The sequence below is a fragment of the Oncorhynchus masou genome, chromosome 17, assembly GCF_036934945.1.
Source record: "Oncorhynchus masou masou isolate Uvic2021 chromosome 17, UVic_Omas_1.1, whole genome shotgun sequence".
Classification (NCBI taxonomy): Eukaryota; Metazoa; Chordata; class Actinopteri; order Salmoniformes; family Salmonidae; genus Oncorhynchus; species Oncorhynchus masou.
Genome location: NC_088228.1, coordinates 21,881,130 through 21,904,563, shown reverse-complemented (window position 1 = coordinate 21,904,563; position 23,434 = coordinate 21,881,130). Strand labels below are relative to the sequence as shown.

The following is a 23,434-nucleotide window of genomic DNA, read 5'->3' as shown; positions in this document are numbered from 1 at the left end:
TGTCACAAGAGGACCACAAAGGAAATACGTCCTAGACTTTGCGTGTTTTCCTATATGATTTTACTAATGTGCATATAACATGGGTGTCTTTTTAAAGTTTTATGTTTGCTTGTTTTTCAAATTGTCGAATTAGATAAACTAAAACTAAACATCCTTGCCCACAACCAATGAGCATCGCCTTTTTCTACTTCTTCCGCTGACGTGAGACGACATTCAAAATCTTTGGCGGTTGACTGGCGTTTGATAACTTTTCTACATAATTCAACTGTTTACACGAATTAACATGGATTCAGCTATGGCAAACCTTCTTGTTGGGTTTCCAGTCAACATCCAAAGAAGCGACGGTAAGCTGTGTAGCTAACTTTTTATTTGACTAGGAAATACATAGAGACCTAACGTTGGCTAGGTTTCTTTTTCAAATGTGCCCTGCAATACAACACGTTACGTTAAGGTGGTGAGCTAGCGTTAGTAAGTTAGATTCGCCTCCCACGTGATTTCGCTTATTAGTTAGCAAACATTAACGTATGTTATGCATTTAGCTGTTATTTGTTATATTAGCTACAGTAGCTTACCTTTTTGTTGTTGTTGCGTAAGTCAGTTACTGTACAGGTGAATGAGTTGAACTCAGCTAACGTTAACGCGTTAGCCGAATTTACTCAACACAACGTTAACTGCGAATAGCTAACGTCGTTACCTGTGTGGTTGTTGATTTACAGTAACTAGCTAATAGTCTCATTATTCCAGGTACCTACTGACTTTAAATAGTTAGTTATTGTAGTTACAAATAAACAAGATGGCTAAATACTTTAGTAAATTTTGCTAGGTACAGTATTTGACTTAGCTAACGTTCGTTGGATAGGATAATGACGCCATCCGTTGATTTTTTTTTTTTTTTTTTAATAGTATAACGTTAGTTAGTTAACGTTACCCTTTTGTAGAAATGGGTGACTACCGTTACAGTGGAGTAGCTAACGCTGGTCCAGGCAGGGCATTGTACTTTGATTAACTGACTAAACTCTACGGTGAAGGAAGTTTCGAATGAACTTCACCAACTTCTTCCCCCGTGTTGTTTAGTCGGCTAGGCATTGGTGTGAACTTGCTAACAGGTGGTGTAAAGTGACTGATGGATGAATGTGTTTTATAGGGCGAGTGCATACTGCAAACATCAAAACGGTTGATTCCACAACATCTATTGTAAAGGTTGAATGGTTTGAGAAATCTGTATGCAGGGGAAAGGAGGTAAGTGGCTCAAGAGTGCCTTGTCTATGTTACAGAGAACAATTAACTTAAAGTGCTTTTAATCTTGACTGATGCATTTTTGGGACCATATCAACAGTGGACTAATGAACAAAATACTAACATGTTTCTTTGAGTGAAATATCCCCTTTTATACTAGTTTGAGTGACATGAAATACGTTTGGATTCATGTAAGAGCTCTGGAAGACAATAAATATTTGGATCTAGCTATGTGCTGCAAGTTTTTAAATAAACTGATGTTTGTTGACATACTGCTGCTATTCCTGTCATTTAGCTCGAAATGAATGAATTATGGTCCCTGAATGAAGCGCTTTTTGAGCACATGAAGTCCGCTACTACACCTGCTCCCCCAGAGAAGGTAAGCATACTCTAGGGGTGGGCCTAGGAGCTTGAGGTTCAAAGTGTATTACATGTGAAAGTTGATGGTCCTAACGTCAGGAACAATGTTGCTTACGTGTGTGATTTTTATTTATTTTCTCCAGAAATATGAAAGCCGTCTCCGTTCATCCAGGATCCCTGCTCCTTCCAATCGTAAGTGACTTGTCTTGAGAAGTTATTATGCTAAGTTAGAACACTTTTTTTTTTGTGGAGGGGGGGGGTAGAAAATACTGTGGATTCAGCAAAAAATTAGTTTAGTTTATGAAAATCTGTTAATTTAGGAAATCTGTTCAAGTATTGCCATGAATAAAAAAAAAAAATACATGATTGTGTTATCAAGGTATGAAATTATTGTTATTTTCAAATATATTTTTTTGTTGCGGACAATTTGCAGTGAACTAATCACTATAATTATGTTCCGGCACCCCACCATTCGCCCTGACAAAAATCAGCCTGCGGCTGAATCTAGTTGCCGACCGCTGTCTTAGAAGTGTTTCTTTCAGTGGTGTGTGTGAAAGATGGTTAATTATGGATATTTCCTTTATAAGGTTCTGCTCAAGTGGGTCCTCCTGAGGAGACAGGTTTGCATGCAATGCATGTTCCCCTCTAACCAAATCATATGCTAAATTGCTTTATATGAGATGGAATCCCATATAGGGCTGTTTTCCTCAGTTGTACCTTGGTTTGAAGATAAAATCACATATTGGCCTGTATCTTCAGGTGCATAATAACTCTTTAATCAATGGTGCACAATACATTTACACACTTGGTTTTTAGTGGAACTGCCCTTGTAGTGGGACAGTATGTAATCTGTACATAAATAATTGATGAACTATTTGGTATGTGATGGCTACCAATCATGTACAGAGAAGACCTATACCATACTGTTTACAACTAGAATTCCATTTTGTGACAATAGGCTCCAAAATGTCTTTGTTCAGTATTATATCAGCCTACCGTGGTTGAAACTATATAGACATACACTGAGTATACAAAACATAAAGAACAGCTCCATGAGACTTACCAGGTGAAAGCTATGATGCCTTATTTATGTCACCTGTTAAATCCACTTCAATCAGTGTAGATGAAGTGGAGGAGACCAGTTAAAGAAGGATTTCTAAGCTTTGATATAATTGAGACATGGATTGTGCATGTGTGCCATTCAGAGGGTGAATGGGCAAGAAGAAAGATTTAAGTGCCTTTGAACTGGGTATGGTAATAGGTGCCAGGCGCACTAGTTTGTGTCAAGAACTGCAACACTGCTGGGTTTTTCAAGAATGGTCCACCACCCGAAGGGTATCCAGCCAACTTGACACAACTGTGTGAAGTATTGGAGTCAACATGGGACAGCATCCCTGCGGAATGCTTTCAACACCTTGTAGAGTCCATGCCCCAATGAATTGAGGCTGTTCTGGGGGCAACAGGTGGGGGTACAACTTAATATTAGGAAGGTGTTCCTGATGTTTGGTATACTCAGTGTATTTGTACTGTAAAGTGACCCTAAGCAGTTTTGTTAAGGGTACTAGCACTCTTTCTAGTTTAATGCATTCCACAGAGGGCCGAGTCTGCCGGTTTTTACCTTTCAATTAAGACCTCGACAACCAGGTGAGGTTGTTTTAGGATCCCCATTGTAAGAGTAGCTGCTGCTTTCGCAACATGTGTCCACATGAAATATGACTTAATAAGAACATTATTAGACAAGAACAGCTCTAGTACAGAACTACATACATGTAAAAATGGCACACATTGTCTACATATCCATACCTACACACTATCTAGGGGATAGGCATTGTGCCATGAGGTATTTTGTCATTCAATTTTTTACATTTATAAACCAGGTTTGCTGTACATTTGAGCAATATGAGATGGGAGTTCCCTGCAATAATGTCTCTATATAATACTGTACGCTTTCTTGAATTTGTTCTGGATTTGGGGACTGAAAAGACCCCTGGTGGTATGTCTGGTGGGGTAAGTGTGCGTGCCAGAGCTGTGTATAAGTTCCCTGTAAACAATTTTGAATTTTCCACATTTTGCAGTCACACTCCTCAACTCTTAGCCAAGAGAAACTGTCCTGCATAGTATTTATATTAGCCTTCTGATTACAATGAAGAGCAAGACGTGCCACTCTGTTCTGGGCTAGCTGCAGCTTAACTAGGTGTTTTCTTTTCACCACATGACTGGACAACAATCAAGATAAGACAACTAGAGCCTGCAGGACTTGCTTTTTGAATTGTGGTGTCAAAGTCGAGACCTCTCCACATCTTTACAACCATTGAATGTATATATATTTTGACCATGACAGTTTAAAAGGTAACACAAAGTAATTAACATGACATTCCTGATTCGCCCAGCCAAAATTGAACACATTGAGAATTAGTAGTGGAAAAGGAGCTGGCCAGCTGTTTACGAGGCCTACATTGAAATCATGATATTTATATGGTTTATTGTCTAGTGCAGTGGTGGAAAAAGTACTCAATCGTCAGTAAAGATACCTTTTAAGGAGCAGACTTTTTTTCCTTCAATTTTTGCCTAAAATTACATACCCAAATCCTAAGACAATTTTTCTGTTCTGCTAGGCAGTCAAAATGTAACGAGTACCTTTGGGTGTCTGGGATATTGTACGGAGTAAAATGTACATTTTCTTTTGCAATGTTGTGAAGTAAAAGTTGTCAAAAATATAAATGGTAAAGTACAGATGCCCCAAAAAAGACTTTAGTACTTTCAAGTATTTTTACTTAAGTACTTTACACAACTGGCCTAGTGTTGGGATCAGAAGGATGATGAACGATGACTACTCAAAACAACTGTTGTGGTTAAGGTGTTAGGCTAACTATACTCTTCTACTCAGTTCCACTTCCTAGAAAGTCCATACGGCAGACATGCTTGTTCCGGGCCCCTGCTCCAGTCTCTGAACCTGCTAAGACGAAACAAGACTTCCTGTCTTCAGAGTATCCACCCTCTGTCCTCAAAGCTTCTGGTGGGGGTTGCTTCTCATTTTGTGCTTTCTGATTTCTTGCCTATCCCTTATATGCTGCTGCCAGATCTGTTTGTGCTCTTGCCAACTCCATTGCTGTCATTGTTGAGTGACACGGAGTTGGCATGACACAAACCGACTGGCGCTCAGGCTATATTTCTTACTTTCATTCATATAATCAATTCCATTACCCTCAATTTTCTTTTCCCCTCTGTGTCTTCTTGATATTCAACATACTTCATTTTCCAGGTGTGCCCAACCGAGTGGGGAAGAGGAACGATCAGAGACAGACTGTTGTCCTGCCGCCAGTCAACGAGACCAAGAGTGTCTTAGTCACCTCAAGTGAGCTTTAGGAACTTTGAGTCACATCACTGTTTATCGCTCTGGACATGTATTCATAAATAGTCTTAGAGGAGTACTGAGCTATGATTAGTTTTGCCTTAGAGATCACAATTAAAAAGACATTAAATGGACTAGGGGGCATGATTCTAGACTCTGTGATGCCCTGCTATCTTCGTGAGCATCATTCATCACATTTGCTAGCTTCTCTTTCAGACAAACGGAGATCTGTGGTACCCACAGACATGAGCAAACCAGTGAACAAAAGATTGTCCCATGCAGTCAAGAGTTCTGACATGGTGCCCAAGAAGGGAAAGGTATGAGACATTGTATAATGTTTACATGGTACAATTGTCCTGTTGAAATGAGCTTTTGTGAAGATGCAGACCAGTAGGTCTATAGCTAACTTGCTGTCAATTCCCCCAATTAAGTTCTATTGGAGATGCACCGGCATTACATTTTTTACTGATATCTGAAACTTTTCTTGACAAAAAAACATACCTATTTTATTTTTAATATATATATATTTTTTTTAATAACAAAAATTTGTGGCTTTTTTAAGCATTCTAGTACATTAGAGTTAAAACACGCGCACATGGACAGGGAGGTCTAAGGCACTGCATCTCAGTGCAAGAGGCGTCACTACAGTCCCTGGTTCGAATCCAGGCTGTATCACATCCGGCCATGATTGGCCCAGTGTCCTCCGTAAATAAGAATTTGTTATTAACTGACTTGCCTAGTTAAATAAAGGTTACACACACACTGACCAAAAAGTTATTTTGTTGGCATTTACATATGTCCCCATTACCAGTAAAACATAATCAAAACCTATTTTTTACTTACTTGCTGTTTCATTGTTCAGTCGTTTCATTCTCAACCAACAACGTCTTGTCCAGAATATTACTGCACATCACATTAATTTAAGATTTTCATACTTTTTTTTAGGTAGTTATTACACATTGATTACACGATCACTCGTGTTTCATGTCACATCATTCATCGATGCATATGATATGATGCTGGTAAAGTTGTCAGTGCTAGTCAAAAAAAGAAAAGCTAGCTAGCTCATGGATGCAAACAATGTTCTTCCTCAAACATAGCAAAACGACCATCTGTTTCAGTAGCGATAGCTAGCTAACTATTTAGTTACGTATCATCAAAAATCACCCTAATTTATAAGATTTCTTATTTGATTAATGGTGGTCAGACCCCATCTTTGTGAAGCTACCCACAATAAGAATTAACCACAATGTGGACATTGCGTTTAGCCTTCTAAATAAAAGTATGTCAGACAGTGATGCAAAATTAATACAAGTATAATTATGCCATAATTGAATAAATCTTGTTAAACGAGGTTGGAATGTTGTATAAAATCAACAAAAGATCAATTGTTAATTTGACAAATCTGAAATCACGCTGGATGTATTATACTTTGGAATTGCATTGGGGGCATACTTATTTCACTGTACAACCTTATCTATGGATTGTGGATCAATGACATTTAAAAAATATATATTTATATATATGTAACGAGGCGAGTCAGTTAAGCACTAATTCTTATTTACGGTGACGGCCTAGGAACAGTGGGTTAACTGCCTTGTTCAGGTGCAGCACGACACTTCTTTACCTTGTCAGCTCGTGGATTCGATTTTGCAACCATTCGGTTACTGGCACAACGCTCTAACCATTAGACCGCCTGCCGCCCACTGGGGTATTATACTTTTGAATTGTATTGGGGGCATTCTTATTTCACTGTACAGCCTTACCTATGGATTGTGGATCATTGACATGGGGTATCAGTCTACTCAGTGACACCCAGAGAACATTAGCACCGTAGCTCTTATTGCGGGACTCTGAAACAACTGAATGGAGACACATTTATTGTCAACCTATGTGTATTGAACACTATTCCAGAGGAAAAACAATACTGTGTGAATGTTTTGGAGTCTGATAACTCTGAGGAGGACGTTGGGAACAAACATATTAGATTTTGAGTAGACTGTTACCCCATTTCATTAATCCCCAATCCTTAGGTAAAGCTGTGCAGTGCAATATGAATGTCAATACACACAATAGGCTGACTGGGGAGGTGATTTCACACAGTCACAGTCCTGCGATAAGAGCTACAAAGCTAATATTTGTGTAAACTCTTCACATTTGTGCTCTGTGGGTGTCACTGAGTAGACTGATACCCCATTCCATTGCTTCACATTCAAACCTTGTTTAACATTATCTAGTCTAAATATGGCATGATTCCACCAATTGTAACCTTCTGTAATCACTTTCAAATAGGCACTTTTTTATTTTGAAGGCAAACCGCAAACTACATTATTGTGCCTAATCCTTATTGTGGCTAGCTACACAACACGGTCTGGTTGAGCCTCACTGAGTTAAGTAGCTGGCTAGCTATATATTTTCATGAACTGAAGTTCAATTTCAATAGGCAAACAAGTGGCTACCTAGCTAATACTTACTCACAAGGATTCCTAAATCATTGCTAAGAATAATGAAAATGACTGCAGTTTCTAATGGTCATTGTTTTCAGGCTGGTTGTATTGGTGCTAGCTAGATACCAAGCTAAAGCTAGCTAGCTACCCCATAAGTTGTGGTCGAGCAAATAATGCTTTATTACCAACAGTGTTGTAAACGCATCATTTGTGACCAGTGTTTGCAGGCTTTCTTTGTACAGCTTTGACAGTGCTACTGATAGTAGTGGTGGCGCTATGCTTGCTCGTGCAAATTCAGAACACACAACATTCAATAATAGAACTGTTATTTGACGTGTATATTTTGTGTCAAAAAGGCATTCCATATGGCGTGAAACTAATAGCAGTGACGCTATTACTGTGCAACTCCGGTAGGACAACATCTGGAATAATAGCACACTTGGTAGTTGAATACATTTTTATTTGTCAGATACACATGGTTAGCAGATGTTAATGCGAGTGTAGCGAAATGCTTGTGCTTCTAGTTCCAACAGTGCGGTAATATCTAACAGCCCCCAACAACTACCTAATACGCACAAATCTAAAGGGGTGAATGAAAATATGTATATGGATGGCCGAGCTGCATTAGCAAGTGCAATAGATGGTATAAAATACAGTATATACATGTGATATGAGTAATTTTAAGATATGTAAACATGATTGAAGTGGTATTGTATAAAGTGACTAGTGATCCATTTATTAAAGTGGCCAGTGATTGAGTCTCAATATAGGCGGCAGCCTCTGAGTTAGTGATTGCTGTTTAGCAGTCTGATGGCCTTGAGATGGAAGCTGTTCTTCAGTCTCTCGGTTCCAGCTTTGATGCACCTGTACTGACCTCACCTTCTGGATGGTAGCGGTGTGAACAGGCAGTGGCTCGGGTAGTTGTTGTCCTGGATCTTTTTTGCCTTCCTGTGACATCGGGTGCTGTAGGTGTCATGGAGGGCAGGTAGTTTGCCCCCGGTGATGCGCTGTGCAGACCGCACAACACGGTCTCTGGAGAGCCCTGTGGTTGAGGGCGGTGCAGTTGCCATACCAGGCTGTGATACAGCCTGACAGGATGCTCTCGAATGTGCTATAAAAGTTTCAGGGTTTTGGGTGACAAGCCAAATTTCTTCAGCCTTCTGAGGTTGAAGAGGTGCTGTTGTGCGTTCTTCACCACACTGTCTGTGAGGGTGGACCATTTCAGTTTGTCTGTGACGTGTATGCCGAGGAACTTAACTTTCCACCTTCTCCCCTGCTGTTCTTTCGATGTGGATAGGGGGGTGCTCGCTCTGCTGTTTCCTGAAGTCCATAATCCTCTCCTTTTTTAGTTTTGACGTTGAGCGAGAGGTTGTTTTCCTGACACCACACTCACCACCTCCCTCCTCCTAGTGTGTGCTGGACCAGTCGCGAAAGCCAATATCACTCACGACCGAGAACGGTTGATTGTCAAGGGCAATGAATTCCATTATTTTGGTTAATGGATTTCGCCTTTGAGTTGTCTCGCTTAAATGTTCTTACTCTTTCAAATGACTGTTCGACTTGTTGACTGCTCGATGTACACATCAAACATTGTGGGCGAGGTTAGCAAAGCTGTGTTGCACGTGTAGCACAACATTTTACGTGGCGACATTACGTCATATGCCTACATTAAATTGGTGTGCACGTCAGCTTTGACATCGGTTTTCCACATCAGTGTTAAACTAGTGAAAGCATTTGCTAAAATATTTTGAAATACTACAGACCCACCAGTTTCACTTCTCTTATACATGTTATTCTGCTTCCTGTAGTTTGGTGACACAAACCGACCGAACAAGCAGTTTTACCAGATGATTGAAGACTTCAGAGAGACCTTGGAAGTATTTCCTTTAAGTCCATCGGATACGGTAAGATGAAAAACAAGTGTTGAAATGTGGAAGGTAATTTATAATTATTGCTTATATTAGAGAATCTATCTTAAATAATTATTTTTGGTCAACAGGTTGAAGCTCATAGAATTTGTGTGTGTGTTCGCAAGCGTCCTCTCAACAATAAAGGTATGCTTAATTAACGTTTTAACTCACTCCTTGTATCATCACCCTGCATCTTTGGTCCATTCTAATGTTGTGTTTGTGATATTCTTAGAGGTGACCAAGAAAGAAATTGATGTGGTGACTATCCCTGGAAATGGAACGCTGCTTGTTCATGAACCCAAGCAGAAAGTGGACCTGACCAAATACCTGGACAACCAGGTCTTCCATTTTGACTACTCCTTTGATGAGTCATCCACCAATGACTTAGTGTACAGGTATTCACTTTTGTTTGCTAAACAATATTATCTTCAGTTTATTTTACAATTATTTGCCGATTTCAAAACATTCTGTTCAAATACCGTTTGCGTGCATGTTCTCTTTATGACGTTTGTTGGGTGTATCAACATTACTTGTTTTTGCAAGACAACCACATACTTGTATTTCTTAATGATAGGTTTACCGCCAAGCCTCTTGTCCAGACCATCTTTGACGGAGGAATGGCAACTTGTTTTGCTTACGGCCAAACTGGAAGTGGTAAAACTCACGTAAGTCTTTCCCTTTACCTGTCAGGTTGACACTATAGCAGTTTTCGCTCATGTAAAACTTGTACCCATCTTTTACCCTATTCAGACAATGGGAGGAGACTTTTCAGGGAAGAGCCAGAACAGCTCCAAAGGGATCTATGCCTTGGCAGGTAAATGATTGACTATTTTCTATCAGCATCAACATTACAATATTGGCTTAGTAATCCTTTTTGATTGTTTTCTGGAAATATTTTGATAGATATTTTCGAGGTCCCTACTAAAGAATAGATCTTTCCACCTCACATTTTAGAATTTATGTGTGTAAATGTTTTACATGACCTTTACTTAGGCCATACTTCCCTGATGTCTTACAGTGTCTTGTAACTCCTTGTTCCTCTTACTTGTTGCTTAGCTCAGGATGTGTTCACCCTTCTGAAGCAGAGGAGATATTCCAGTCAGGACCTGTGCCCCTATGTGACCTTTTTTGAGATCTACAATGGCAAGGTGAGAAGGAAGTGCTCATAGTGCTCCTCAAGCAGCTTGGGGATTTGATTTTGTTGTTGGTGGAGAATCCATCATGATTAGAACAAAAGTTTAGACTAATTTTATGTATGACTAAGGCTGTGTATCCCAAATGGCAACCTATATAGTGAACTACTTTTGACCAGAGCACTACTAACACACTTGGCTTCGCATATGCAGGTGTTTGATCTGCTGAACAAGAAGGCCACGCTGCGAGTGCTAGAGGATGAGAAACAACAGGTCCAGGTGGTCGGCCTGCAGGAGATGTACGTGTCGTGTGCGGAAGACGTCATCAAGATGATTGAGATGGGCAGTGCATGCAGGTACATATGTTGTTTTGACTCTACCCGGAGTGTGTTCAGTGAGGTGAAACATTCAAAATGTTAGATATACATGGAATGAATAGAGCTGACAGGATTCCCTATTCTTCTTGACGCACAATCATATCTTGTCAACACTGCACATTTCCACCTGAACGTTCTGGAACATTGCGCCCTCCTGAACAGACCCCTGGTTTTCCCTCGCCCTGTCTAGCATGTGTGTTGTCTTCTGTTCCCGTTTTGTATTTTGACAAATATGAATATCTCATCTAACTTTAGCATACTAAAGCCCTATAGAGTCCTTCAGGATGCAACTTATTTTAAAATGTAAGCAACTAAAGTAGTGATTTTATTTGTGACGATGATTTGCTGCATCTTTCGCAGGACGTCCGGCCAGACGTCCGCCAACGCCAACTCGTCTCGCTCCCACGCCATCCTGCAGGTGATCCTGCGGAGGAGGAACCAGCTGCACGGGAAGTTCTCCCTGGTGGACCTGGCGGGGAACGAGAGGGGCACAGACGTCAGCAGCAATGACAGACAGACCCTGGCAGAGACGGCCGAGATCAACCGCAGCCTGCTGGCTCTCAAGGTGAATACAACTACTCTCTAACACTACTAGCCCGCTGTCCTTCTATTTTTCACTCTTTAGAAATCCTTTTACATGGGGTGTACACACCGTAGCAAAATGTTTGCAACAGAAAATGGGAGCAGGTGTTTCTAATTGGACATGTTCAGTTAGTCCCTCTGTTGCAGTCTTTTCTTCTGTTTTGTGCCTTGTGAATATGACCCTGATCATATAGCAGGTATGAACCACCTGTATATACAGCAAACGCCCTCATAAATGTGTAGGCAATGTCAAGACTATCAATGTAACTATCTTGTGACGTCAAAATAACTTTAAACATTTTTTTTTGTATGATTTGAGAATATACACTGAGCAGCTTATTCTGCAAGGGGTTTCTTTCTAAATGTAACTAAGTTTAGAGCTGTGAGCTGCAGCTCCTCACTCATTCTAAGCCAGGGCTTTCCAAACTTTTTGGGCCCGCAACCCCATTTTATTTATATATCTCGATCAATGAATGTATAATAATAAAAAAAGTAATCCACGTTTACTTTTTTAGTTGGGGCTTATTATTCTATTACAAATCAGTCTGACAGTACTTCAATCTGAAGGAGGTATGGTTTGAAGTGACTGAAATGCATCAGAAAGGTATTGGGTTTGTCAGGCAATAATGTGTAGAAAATAATAATTATTATTATTTTTTTTTACCATGTCTGATTTAGTGCCTGGTCTTGTCCACTCTATTCTAATGAATCTTTTGGGTTGTGGGCATTGTGGAAGGAAAAAGCAGACTCCTACGTGTTCCTGAGAGTCGTGTCTCAGTGGTGGGGGTCATAATACTTTGTAGTTTAAGCGGTTCAAAGGATAGAGCCACATTTTGTAGGCTGCAAATCACTGTTTATTACAACCGCATCTCGTGGCTACCAGAGGTTACTGATGTAACCCTGGTTCTATGGACAAAGCTTTATTTTATTTTTTTAAATTTCAGTTTCTCTTGTGGGGGGTTGCGACCCCTAGTTTGCAAAATGCTGGTTTAAACCCTACTTTCTCCCTCCTCTCCCTGTAGGAATGTATTCGCTCCTTGGGGATGGACAGCCAACACATACCCTTCAGGATGAGCAAGCTGACACAGGTGCTCCGAGACTCCTTCATCGGAGAGAACTCCAGGACATGCATGGTAAAGGCTTGGTGACTCCTCTTTGGGCTTTAGCTCTAGAGGCAAAATCTTAAAAATGGCTTATTAACTACTAATGTAGCTATGGTTATGGGGGGCAGGAGGAGAACGGGGAGCAGGTAGCGGACTAGTGGTGTCTATTCACAGCCGTCTCATCTGGGGGTACAAGCTATTGGCCAGTCTTACACATTTTGCCATGATGTTCCTATACTGTCTGCATCTAAGTGATGGGAACAGGCCGTTGCTGGGGTCCCTGATTTATCTTTTTTGCCCCAAGGGTGCGTTCGGTTGAGCATACCACCCTCTGTAGCACCTTGCAGTCCGTACCAGTGTGATGCAGCCCGACAGTATGATCTCTGGTGCTCCTGTAGAACACTGCGAGGGCCCATGGAGACAGGCCACTTTCTTTTTTTTCAGCATCCTGAGATTGTAGAGTCTTACCTTCACCACGGTGTCTGTGGTTTGACCATTTCAGCTTCTCAGATGTCAAGTTCCTCGGTGTACACATTTTTGACAGTCTCCATGGTGGCTCCATTGATGAGGAAGGGGGCGTGCCTAGCCTTGTTTCTCTTGTCCACAATCGACTCCTGTTTTATTTTTCTGATGTTGAGATATTGTTTACCTGGCACCATGCTGTCAGAGCACTCACATCCTCCCTGTAGGCAGTCTTGTCGCTGTTGGTAATCAGGCCTACTACTATCGTGTCGTCAGCAAACTTGATGGAGTTGGAACTTTGTGAGGCCACTCAGTCATGAGGGGACTGAGGTCGCACCTTGTGGCACCCCCGTGTTAAGGATCAGTGTCGAGGAGAGAATGTTGACTACCTTCACCACCTGGGAGTGGTACGTCAGGAAGTCCAGGACCCAGTTGCATAGGTAGGAGTTCTGTCTCAGGGCCGTGAGCTTTGTGGTAAACTTAAGAGGGCAGTATGGTATTGAATGCCGAGCTGTAGTCAATGAACAGAATCCTCACATAGGCATTCCTTTTCTCCAGGTGGGTTAGGGCAGTGTGCAGTGCAATGGCATTTGCATTGTCAGTGAATCTGTCGGGTGGTTGGCGAATTGGGGATGGAAGAGGTGACGTGGTCTTTTTATCTAGTCTCTTGAAGCACTTCATGATGGAAGTGAGTGCTACGCGTTGCTAGTCATTCAGTTACTTTCCCTTTCTTGGGCACGAGGATGATAGTGGACGTCTTGAAGCAGGTGGGGATAGCGGCCTGAGTTGGAGAGATTGAGAAGGCCCTAAAACACAACAGCCAGCTAGTCTGAAAATGCTCTGAAGGTGCGGATAGGGATGCTGGCAGCCTTGCGAGGGTTAACACGTTTGAATGACTTACACATCCTCTGTGGAGACCGTAAATATGTAGCCCTCGTTGTCCTCAGGCACTCTCCTTGTCATCTTAGTCATCATTGTGCTGAAAGCGTGGGGAAACGGGTGTTTTGCTCGTCCGGTAGGGTGGTGTTGGTGTCCGTGACGTAGCTTTCTTTTTGTAATCTGTGATCGTTAGGAGCCCCTGCCACATACGACTCGTGTCCGACCCGCTGAATTGCTCCTCCACTTTGTTCTTGTAACTTAATATTGGCTGTAATGTTTTCTTATGTTCCAGATTGCTATGGTGTCTCCTGGAATGGCCTCATGCGATTACACTCTAAACACACTACGCTATGCAGACAGGTACACTCAAACCCATGAATGGATAGTAAGTATCTTGTTACTGATTTTCAGTGGTAATTGTTTATGTATTTTGTTCCTTGTCATAGAGCAAAGGAACTGAATGGGACATCCAGGGTGAATGATGCTGATCTTCCCAAGAAGATTGATGAGATGGAAGTGGAGAACAGCTCATCAGAGGAGGTAAGATCAAAATCCCTTGGCTTTGATAAAGTAGTACTTTTTGGTCCACCAGCCACTGGCATGTAGATTAAAACATTGACTCACCACTCAATAAAATGCAACTAAAATTATACCTACAAAATACAAACTGACGAGGATGCTTTGTACTGTTTCTAAAGCAAATGTATTACTACTAAGAAGTAATGTTGTATATTGTTTTCATTTCAAATTTTTTGTGAAAAATATCAAAGATGAGACAACTGTTCACCTGCTCCTTTAAGGTTGAGAGGTTACCATGCTTAGTCATGTTTGTGCCTGTGAGATTGTCTGATTAGGAGCAGCGTTGTCTTCTCTTCCCTAGCAGTTGAAATTCGCGTTGAAAAACAACCTCGCTTGTGAACAAAACAATTTAAATAGCCAGGAAACACAATACAAAGTCTCAGTTCAGTAGACTTTCATTTCAAGTAAGTTTTCAGCTTTTAAGCCTCTGCGCAGCTCTTAATATGCTCACGGCCCCCAGGCAGTGTTGCAGTGCGAGGTGGGATAGGCTATAGGATTTATATTTTGACTTTGTGCAATTTTTATTTGATCAGCTATGACACAAACGGCAGATATACTTTGAATACAGCTACTGCAGCATTTATTTGACTAATTGTAATCCTACTTAACTGTTTTATTCACACAAGCGAGTGAAGTGCTCACACAGTAGAGCCCTGACCACCTTACCCACCAATGCCAAATTTTACCTGCACTTTGCAGTGGCGTTTGTTAATTTTAGACCCTGACTAGGAAGTGGGGTGCAATTTCAGATGCATCCCGTTTAGTTGCTTGTCACAAAAAAATGTACTTTTTAAAGAGATGATACTTGATACTACTTTTTCTTCAGTCTGACATAGTATCAAGTGGACATTAGACAGTGATGTGTTCAAGAATATTAACTCCCAGTCATGTTTGCAGGACTCCATTGTGCCCATGACCGACATGTATGAGGCCATCTCCCAGGTGTCTGAGCTGGAGGAGTTAGTGCATGAGGAGTTGACGGTATACCTATCTTTTCTCACCTCGTCTTTAAAGGGAAATTACACAATTGTTCTACCTCATATTCATCATCTCCAGCACCACGCCAACATCAAAGTATGTGAAAATGGTGCATTTCTATGTTTTGTAGTAAAGAAATATACGTTTTTTCAATGTCATCACTGGTGTGCATTGTGTGATATTTAACCAATTGAGAGTAGGTATTGTTGGGTGTCTGAGCTGTGTTAGTAGTTTCAACAGACAGCTTGGTACATTCAGCGTGTCAACACCTCTTACAAAAACAAGTTGTGATGAAGTCAATCTCTTCCACTTTGAGCCATGAGAGATTGACATGCATGTCATTACTGTTAGCTCTCTGTGTAATATTATGGGCCAGCTATGCTACCCAGTTTTGAGCCAACTGCAATTTTCCCAAGTCCCTCTTTGTTGCACCTGGCACCACACGACTGAACAGTAGTCCAGGTGCTACACAACTAGGGCCTGTAGGACCTGCCTTTTTGATAGTGTCGTTAAGGCAGAGCAGCGCTTTATTATGGACAGACTTCTTCCCATCTTAATTACTGTTGTATCTATGTTTTGACTAGGACAGTTTACAATCCAGGGTTACTCCAAGCAGTGTAGTCAACTCACCTTGCTCAATTTCCACATGATTTTTAGATTTGGAAATATTTAGGACTAACTTATTCCTTGCTACCCATTCTGAAACTAACTCCAGCTCTTTAAGTGTTGCAGTCATTACAGTTGCTGTAGTAGCTGACGCGTTTAGTGTTGAGTCATTCGCATGCATAGATACACTGGCTTTACTCGTTAGTTAAGATTGAAACATTAAGGGGCCGAAACAGCTACCCTGGAGATTTCCTGATTTATGTTTGAGGCTTCCCTTAAAGAACACCCTCTGTGTTCTGTTAGACAAGTAACTCTTTATCCACATTATAGCAGGGGATGTAAAGCCATAACACATACGTTTTTCCAGCAGCAGACTATGATCAGTAATGTCAAAAGCTGCACTGAAGCCAATCAGTCATTTGTGTAAGTGCTGTGCTTGTTGAATGTCCTTCCCTATACGCGTGCTGAAAGTCTGTCAATTGGTTACTGTGAAATAGCATTGTATCTGGTCAAACACAAGTTTCCCAGAAGTTTACTAAGGGTTAGTAACCGGCCGATTGGTCATCTATTTGAGCCAGTAAAGGGGGCTTTTACTATTCTTGGGTAGGGGAATGACTTTTGCTTCTCTCCAGGCCTGAGGGCAAACACTTTGTAGTAGGCTTAAATTGAAGATGTGGCAATATCATCCTCTATCCTCAGTAATTTTTCATCCAGTGAGTTTTGTGACCAATGAGCCATTTGATTCAATGAATGATGGAGCGGAGTTTGCCCTTTTTTTTCATGTTTAATGTCATTCTAAGGTTCTCCAAAGCTTTTTACTATCATTCTTCTATATAATTTATTTTCGCTTCATAGTATAGTTTTTAATTTAGTTACATGATTTGCAGTACATTTGCCAATCAGTTGGTCTGTCAGTTATTTGCCATACCTTTTGCCTCATCCCTCTCAACTATACAGTGTTTTTTCTTCCTCATCAATCGATTTGAACAGATTTGAGTCATTTTCTTAATGAGTGCGTGCTTATTAGTAACTGGAATCGGCAATTTCATAAATGTCAAGTTCAGTGTCTGGTTGCTTCTCATTACACACCACAGACCAGCAAATATTCTTTACATCTACATATGAATCACAACTAAACTTATTGTATGACCTCTTATACACTACCTTAGGTCCAACCTTTGGAACTTTGGTTTTCCTAGATATGTGATCACTACATCCACGGATTTGGATACTGCTTTAAAGCAAATTTCTGCAGCATTAGTAAAGATGTGATCAATACATGTTGATGATTTCATTCCTGTGTTGTTTTTAAATACCCTGTTAGGTTGACTGACAACCTGAACCAGGTTGCAGGCACTGGTTACAGTTTGAAGTTTTTTCTTGAGTGGGTGGCTTTATAAACATTCTGAACCTATAACTGCACCAATTTTGGCTTGAATGGAAATATAATCAAAGATTTGACATGTCAAATGACTTTGTATTGCATGAGTAAGTTCCATATGTCTTTTGTTTTCCAATGTGTTGTCCAGAGGGCCAGTGATTTTCTCAAGCCAATGGAGATGCCATCATATGACATTGAGGCTGGGGTGACGGATATTGTGGACTACGCAAGAAAATTACTGGGTATGTGAATGTGTTGAGTAACCAGTTACTTTTCTAGTTCCATTTGCCGAACCTGATATCTAAAGCCAATGTTGATCCCAAGTGTCCCCTCTAGATGTTCTAACTTTGTGGCCTTGGCTTTCTCTTGACAGACACAGTCCTGGCATTGCAATATGCCATTGATGGAGAGCGACAGGCAAGGATGACACCCAAATCAGGCTATTGCTGAGAGGGACAGCCACTCGACTTGTTCACTTGGAAATATGGTGCTATTAAAAGTACCGTTGAGTTGTGAATGTTTTATCATGCAGTTACTATTGTGCAAGGGTTCAATTGGACATAAATTCATTTCCGCTAACTTTAATTAATAGCAAAATAAATAAAACATTACCTCTAACATTAAACATTAAAGCCACTACATACCATAGATGTCCATGAAAGAATGTTAACAATTCATGTTTTCAATGTATTTGTATACAAAATGGAAATTTGTCCAGTTTTAAAATAATTTGATTAAAGTTTTTTTTAAGAATTCTATTGATATGTCATCCTTAAGGTAATGTTATTTTGTTGCATTTACCAACCAAACATTTGCCTGATGCTTGTGTTCCAATGTTTATTTTGTTTAAGTAGTTTAAATGTGTTTCCCTGTGTTTGTACACATGCTCTACCCCAGAGCTGCATTCTAGCCCCATGACATCAACAGAGGCAGCTGGAGGATGACCCATGCACCTCTGCCTAGCACTCAGTGCGGGGGCTTTTTGCCCCTTTTCTCCTTCTTGACCCCAAACCTCCACTATACACAAGTCCATCTTGTGTATACACACACCCTGCAAGCAAAAGTTGATACATAACAAATCAAAGCCCTAATAAACAGCTCACACTGAACAATTTTCCCCGAAAGGATAAAAATAAACAAATTCTGCCTGCAACTGGGTGGCCCTACTGCATGGTGTGAGGCCTTGTAGTCAGCACAACTGTTTCCTATGAGCACAACCCCAGCCCCCATCTCACTGGGTGGTATTCTCCTCCCTTCTCCCAAACCAACCCACCCCCAACCAGCAGTCTGTCTGCTCATTTTCACAGGCAAGCGCAATGCGAAACACTTTCCTATGGCCTTGTATACCACAAACGTAAACTTTTCTTTGAACTCGGCATCTCAATAATGGTTAACGAGAGCACATCGGTTTTTGGTTATTCTTTCCTTATTCGTGATGACATGCTCTGCTTCTTGAGTTTTTTTTTTTTTTTTTTTTTTTTTTTTTGATAAGTCATTTGTTACCCAGACCACACGTAACCACGCTCATGGCCATATCTATTATCGGCCTCAGTCTTGATGTCAATCTAGTGTTGTGTTGCTACACTACACTAGTTTCAGAATTTACTTTTTTTTTTTTTGCGCCCTTTTCATCTGCTTGCCTCGGTTGTTTGGGAGCTCCCTTTTTACTATAAAATAGAGATCAGAAACAGCACTCCAACTGTGATTGGTACTTTCCTATAGTGATAAGTGTAGTAGGTTTTATGAAGGCACATTTATTCAGTTCTACACCTGCCTAATATTGAGTGGTTGTCCCCCCTGTTTCCCTAAGAACAGCTTCAATTTGTCTGGGCATGGACTCTACAAGGTGTCAAGCGTTCCACATGGATGCTGGCCCATATTGACTCCAATGCTTCCCACAGTTGTCAAGTTGGCTAGATGTCCTTTGGGTGGTGGACCATTTTTGATAGAGTGCCTGGAACCTACTAACATCCTGTTCAAAGGCACTTAAACATTTTTTCTTGCTTATTCAACCTCTGAATGGAACACACACAATCCTTGTCTTAAAAATCCTTCTTTAACCTGATTCCTCCCCTTCATCCAATAAGGGATCATAGCATTCACCTGCTCACTCTGCAGAACGAGCAGGTGTTCCTAATGTTTTGTATAGTGGATTAGCAGAGAACCCCGACCTATGTTATTCACACAGTACTACTACGTTATTCACACTCCCCCTCCCAGTTAGGGGGAGTGATGAGCTCTACAGCAGTCTCAAAACTCAATTGCTGGTTAAACTGTTTTCTGCCCCTCCCAAAAGAGAGAATTTCTAGATAATTGGCTCTTTCTGGGACTCACCCACAAACAGGACCAAGCCTGGCCTGCTGAGAAGATGTGTTATCTGACAGACTCCATCCTAGCTGGACGGGTGCTCTTACCTTATCTACCAACATAGACAGGGCTCTAGCTCCACAATGAAATAGGCTGCAGGCCAGGCAGCAGTCTGTTAGCCAGCCTGCCAGCTTAGTGGAGTTTGCCACAAGCACAGTCAGTGTAGTCAGCTCAGTTATCCCCATTGAGACCGTGTCTGTGCCTCGACCCAGGTTGGGCAAAACTAAACATGGCGGTGTTCGCCTTGGCAATCTCACTAGGATAAAGACGACCTCCATTCCTGCCATTATTGAAAGAGATTGTGATACCTCACATCTCAAAATAGGGCTACTTAATGTTAGATCCCTTACTTCAAAGGCAGTTCTAGTCAATGAACTAATCACTGATCATAATCTTGATGTGATTGGCCTGACTGAAACATGGCTTAAGCCTGATGAATGTACTATGTTAAATGAGGCCTCACCTCCTGGTTACACTAGTGACCATATCCCCCATGCATCCCGCAAAGGCGGAGGTGTTGCTAACATTTCCAATAGCAAATTTTAATTTACAAAAAATGTTTTTTCTTTTGAGCTTCTAGTCATGAAATCTATGCAGCCTACTCAATCACTTTTTATAGCTACTGTTTACAGGCCTCCTTGGCCATATACAGCATTCCTCATTGAGTTCCCTGAATTCCAATTGGACCTTGTAGTCATAGCAGATAATATTCTAATTTTTGGTGACTTTTTAATATTCACATGGAAAAGTCCACAGACCCACTCCAAAAGGCTTTCGGAGCCACCATCCATTTGTCCAACATGTCTCTGGACCTACTCACTTTTAGTCATACTCTGGACCGAGTTTTGTCCCATGGAATAAATGTTGTGGATCTTAATGTTTTTCTTCATAATCCTGGACTATCCGACCACCATTTTATTACGTTTGCAACAAATAATCAGCTCAGACCCCAACCAAGGAGCATCAAAAGTCTATAAATTCACAGACAACACAAAGATTCCATGATGCCCTTCCAGACATCCTCTGCCTACCCAAGGATGTCAGAGGACAAAAATCAGTTAACCACCTTACTGAGGAACTCAATTTAACCTTGTGCAATATCCTAGATGCAGTTGCACCCCTAAAAACAAAACAAAAACATTTATCTTAAGAAACGAGTTCCCTGGTATACAGAAAATACCCGAGCTCTGAAACAAGCTTCCAGAAAATTGGAATGAAAATGGTGCCACACCACTGGAAGTCTTCCAACTAGCTTGGAAAGACAGTACCGTGCAGTATTGAAGAGCCCTCACTGCTGCTCGATCATCCTATTTTTCCAACTTAATTGAGGAAAATAAGAACAATCCGAAATGTATTTATGATACTCTCGCAAAGCTAACTAAAAAGCAGTATTTTCCAAGTGAGGATGGCTTTCACTTCAGCAGTAATACATTCATGAACTTCTTTGACTCCTCTTTAAAACTACATATTCCTTCAAAGCTCAGTTGTCCTGAGTCTGCACAACTCTGCCATGACCTAGGATCAAGAGAAACACTCTAGTGTTTTAGTACTATATCTCTTGATACAATGATGAAAATAATCATGGCCTCTAAACCTTCAAGCTGCGTACTGGACCCTATTCCAACTAAACTACTGAAAGAGATGCTTCCTGTGCTTGGCCCTCCTATGTTGAATATAAATGGCTCTCTATCCACCGGATGTGTACCAAACTCACTAAAAGTGGCAGAAATAAAGCCTCTTGAAAAAGCCAAACCTTGACCGAGAAAATATCAAAAACTATCGGCCTATATCGAATCTTCCATTCCTATCAAAAAAAATTGAAAAAGCTATACAAAATGCTTCAGTCTTTTTTTTTTTTTTTGATCGTAGCTAGCTAGCTACATAGCCGTCTTTGTATCAAAGACAATTGTGTAGTCTAGAGCGATTTTCTAGGTTAGCTAGCCAGCTATTGTCGTTCTTTTAACGTAACGTAACATAATCAACACTGCTAGCTAGCCAGCTAGCCCCCGAATAGCAGCACTGTAGAAACTATTACACTCAATGGAACGACTTGATTAGTGTAGTGTCAACAACGCAGCCACTGCCAGCTAGCCTACAAAGTCAACAACGCAGCCACTGCCAGCTAGCCTACTCCAGCAGTACTGTATCATTTCAATCATTTTAGTCAATAAGATTCTTGCTACGTAAGCTTAACGTTCTGAACATTCGATAAGTAGTCCACTTGTCATTCCAATCTCCTTTGCATTAGCGTAGCCTCTTCTGTAGCCTGTCAACTATGTGTCTATCTATCCCTGTTCTCTCCTCTCTGCACAGACCATACAAACGCTCCACACCGCGTGGCCGCGGCCACCCTAATCTGGTGGTCCCAGCGCGCACGACCCACGTGGAGTTCCAGGTCTCCGGTAGCCTCTGGAACTGCCGATCTGCGGCCAACAAGGCAGAGTTCATCTCAGCCTATGCCTCCCTCCAGTCCCTCGACTTCTTGGCACTGACGGAAACATGGATCACCACAGATAACACTGCTACTCCTACTGCTCTCTCTTCGTCCGCCCACGTGTTCTCGCACACCCGAGAGCTTCTGGTCAGCGGGGTGGTGGCACCGGGATCCTCATCTCTCCCAAGTGGTCATTCTCTCTTTCTCCCCTTACCCATCTGTCTATCGCCTCCTTTGAATTCCATGCTGTCACAGTTACCAGCCCTTTCAAGCTTAACATCCTTATCATTTATCGCCCTCCAGGTACCCTCGGAGAGTTCATCAATGAGCTTGATGCCTTGATAAGCTCCTTTCCTGAGGATGGCTCACCTCTCACAGTCCTGGGCGACTTTAACCTCCCCACGTCTACCTTTGACTCATTCCTCTCTGCCTCCTTCTTTCCTCTCCTCTCCTCTTTTGACCTCACCCTCTCACCTTCCCCCCCTACTCACAAGGCAGGCAATACGCTCGACCTCATCTTTACTAGATGCTGTTCTTCCACTAACATCATTGCAACTCCCCTCCAAGTCTCCGACCACTACCTTGTATCCTTTTCCCTCTCGCTCTCATCCAACACTTCCCACACTGCCCCTACTCGGATGGTATCGCGCCGTCCCAACCTTCGCTCTCTCTCCCCCGCTACTCTCTCCTCTTCCATCCTATCATCTCTTCCCTCTGCTCAAACCTTCTCCAACCTATCTCCTGATTCTGTCTCCTCAACCCTCCTCTCTTCCCTTTCTGCATCCTTTGACTCTCTATGTCCCCTATCCTCCAGGCCGGCTCGGTCCTCCCCTCCCGCTCCATGGCTCGACGACTCATTGCGAGCTCACAGAACAGGGCTCCGGGCAGCCGAGCGGAAATGGAGGAAAACTCGCCTCCCTGCGGACCTGGCATCCTTTCACTCCCTCCTCTCTACATGTTCCTCCTCTGTCTCTGCTGCTAAAGCCACTTTCTACCACTCTAAATTCCAAGCATCTGCCTCTAACCCTAGGAAGCTCTTTGCCACCTTCTCCTCCCTCCTGAATCCTCCTCCCTCTCTGCAGATGACTTCGTCAACCATTTTGAAAAGAAGGTCGACGACATCCGATCCTCGTTTGCTAAGTCAAACGACACCGCTGGTTCTGCTCACACTGCCCTACCCTGTGCTCTGACCTCTTTCTCCCCTCTCTCTCCAGATGAAATCTCGCTTCTTGTGACGGCCGGCCGCCC

General features: G+C 41.8%; 1 protein-coding gene across 4 annotated transcripts; it reads left to right on the top strand.

The window, feature by feature from the left end:
- Positions 1-130: 130 nt before the first annotated feature.
- On the top strand, positions 131-18,138 carry LOC135558698 (kinesin-like protein KIF2C). Of its 4 annotated transcripts, none has more exons than XM_064992740.1 (22): positions 131-344; positions 1,145-1,239; positions 1,532-1,615; positions 1,740-1,788; positions 2,184-2,216; positions 4,484-4,612; positions 4,859-4,951; positions 5,153-5,265; positions 9,204-9,299; positions 9,395-9,449; positions 9,538-9,700; positions 9,880-9,970; positions 10,056-10,119; positions 10,362-10,453; positions 10,652-10,794; positions 11,176-11,380; positions 12,420-12,530; positions 14,134-14,201; positions 14,288-14,381; positions 15,318-15,401; positions 17,534-17,627; positions 17,759-18,138. In XM_064992740.1, exons 1-22 carry the CDS (start codon positions 284-286, stop codon positions 17,833-17,835), a joined length of 2,094 nt encoding a protein of 697 aa, XP_064848812.1. In that variant the 5' UTR covers positions 131-283; the 3' UTR covers positions 17,836-18,138. The 4 variants fall into 4 exon arrangements, with proteins under 4 accessions (XP_064848812.1, XP_064848813.1, XP_064848814.1 ...); XM_064992741.1 differs by having other exon boundaries at positions 141-344; positions 5,165-5,265; XM_064992743.1 differs by lacking the exon at positions 131-344 and adding an exon at positions 445-468.
- The last annotated feature ends 5,296 nt before the right edge of the window (positions 18,139-23,434 follow it).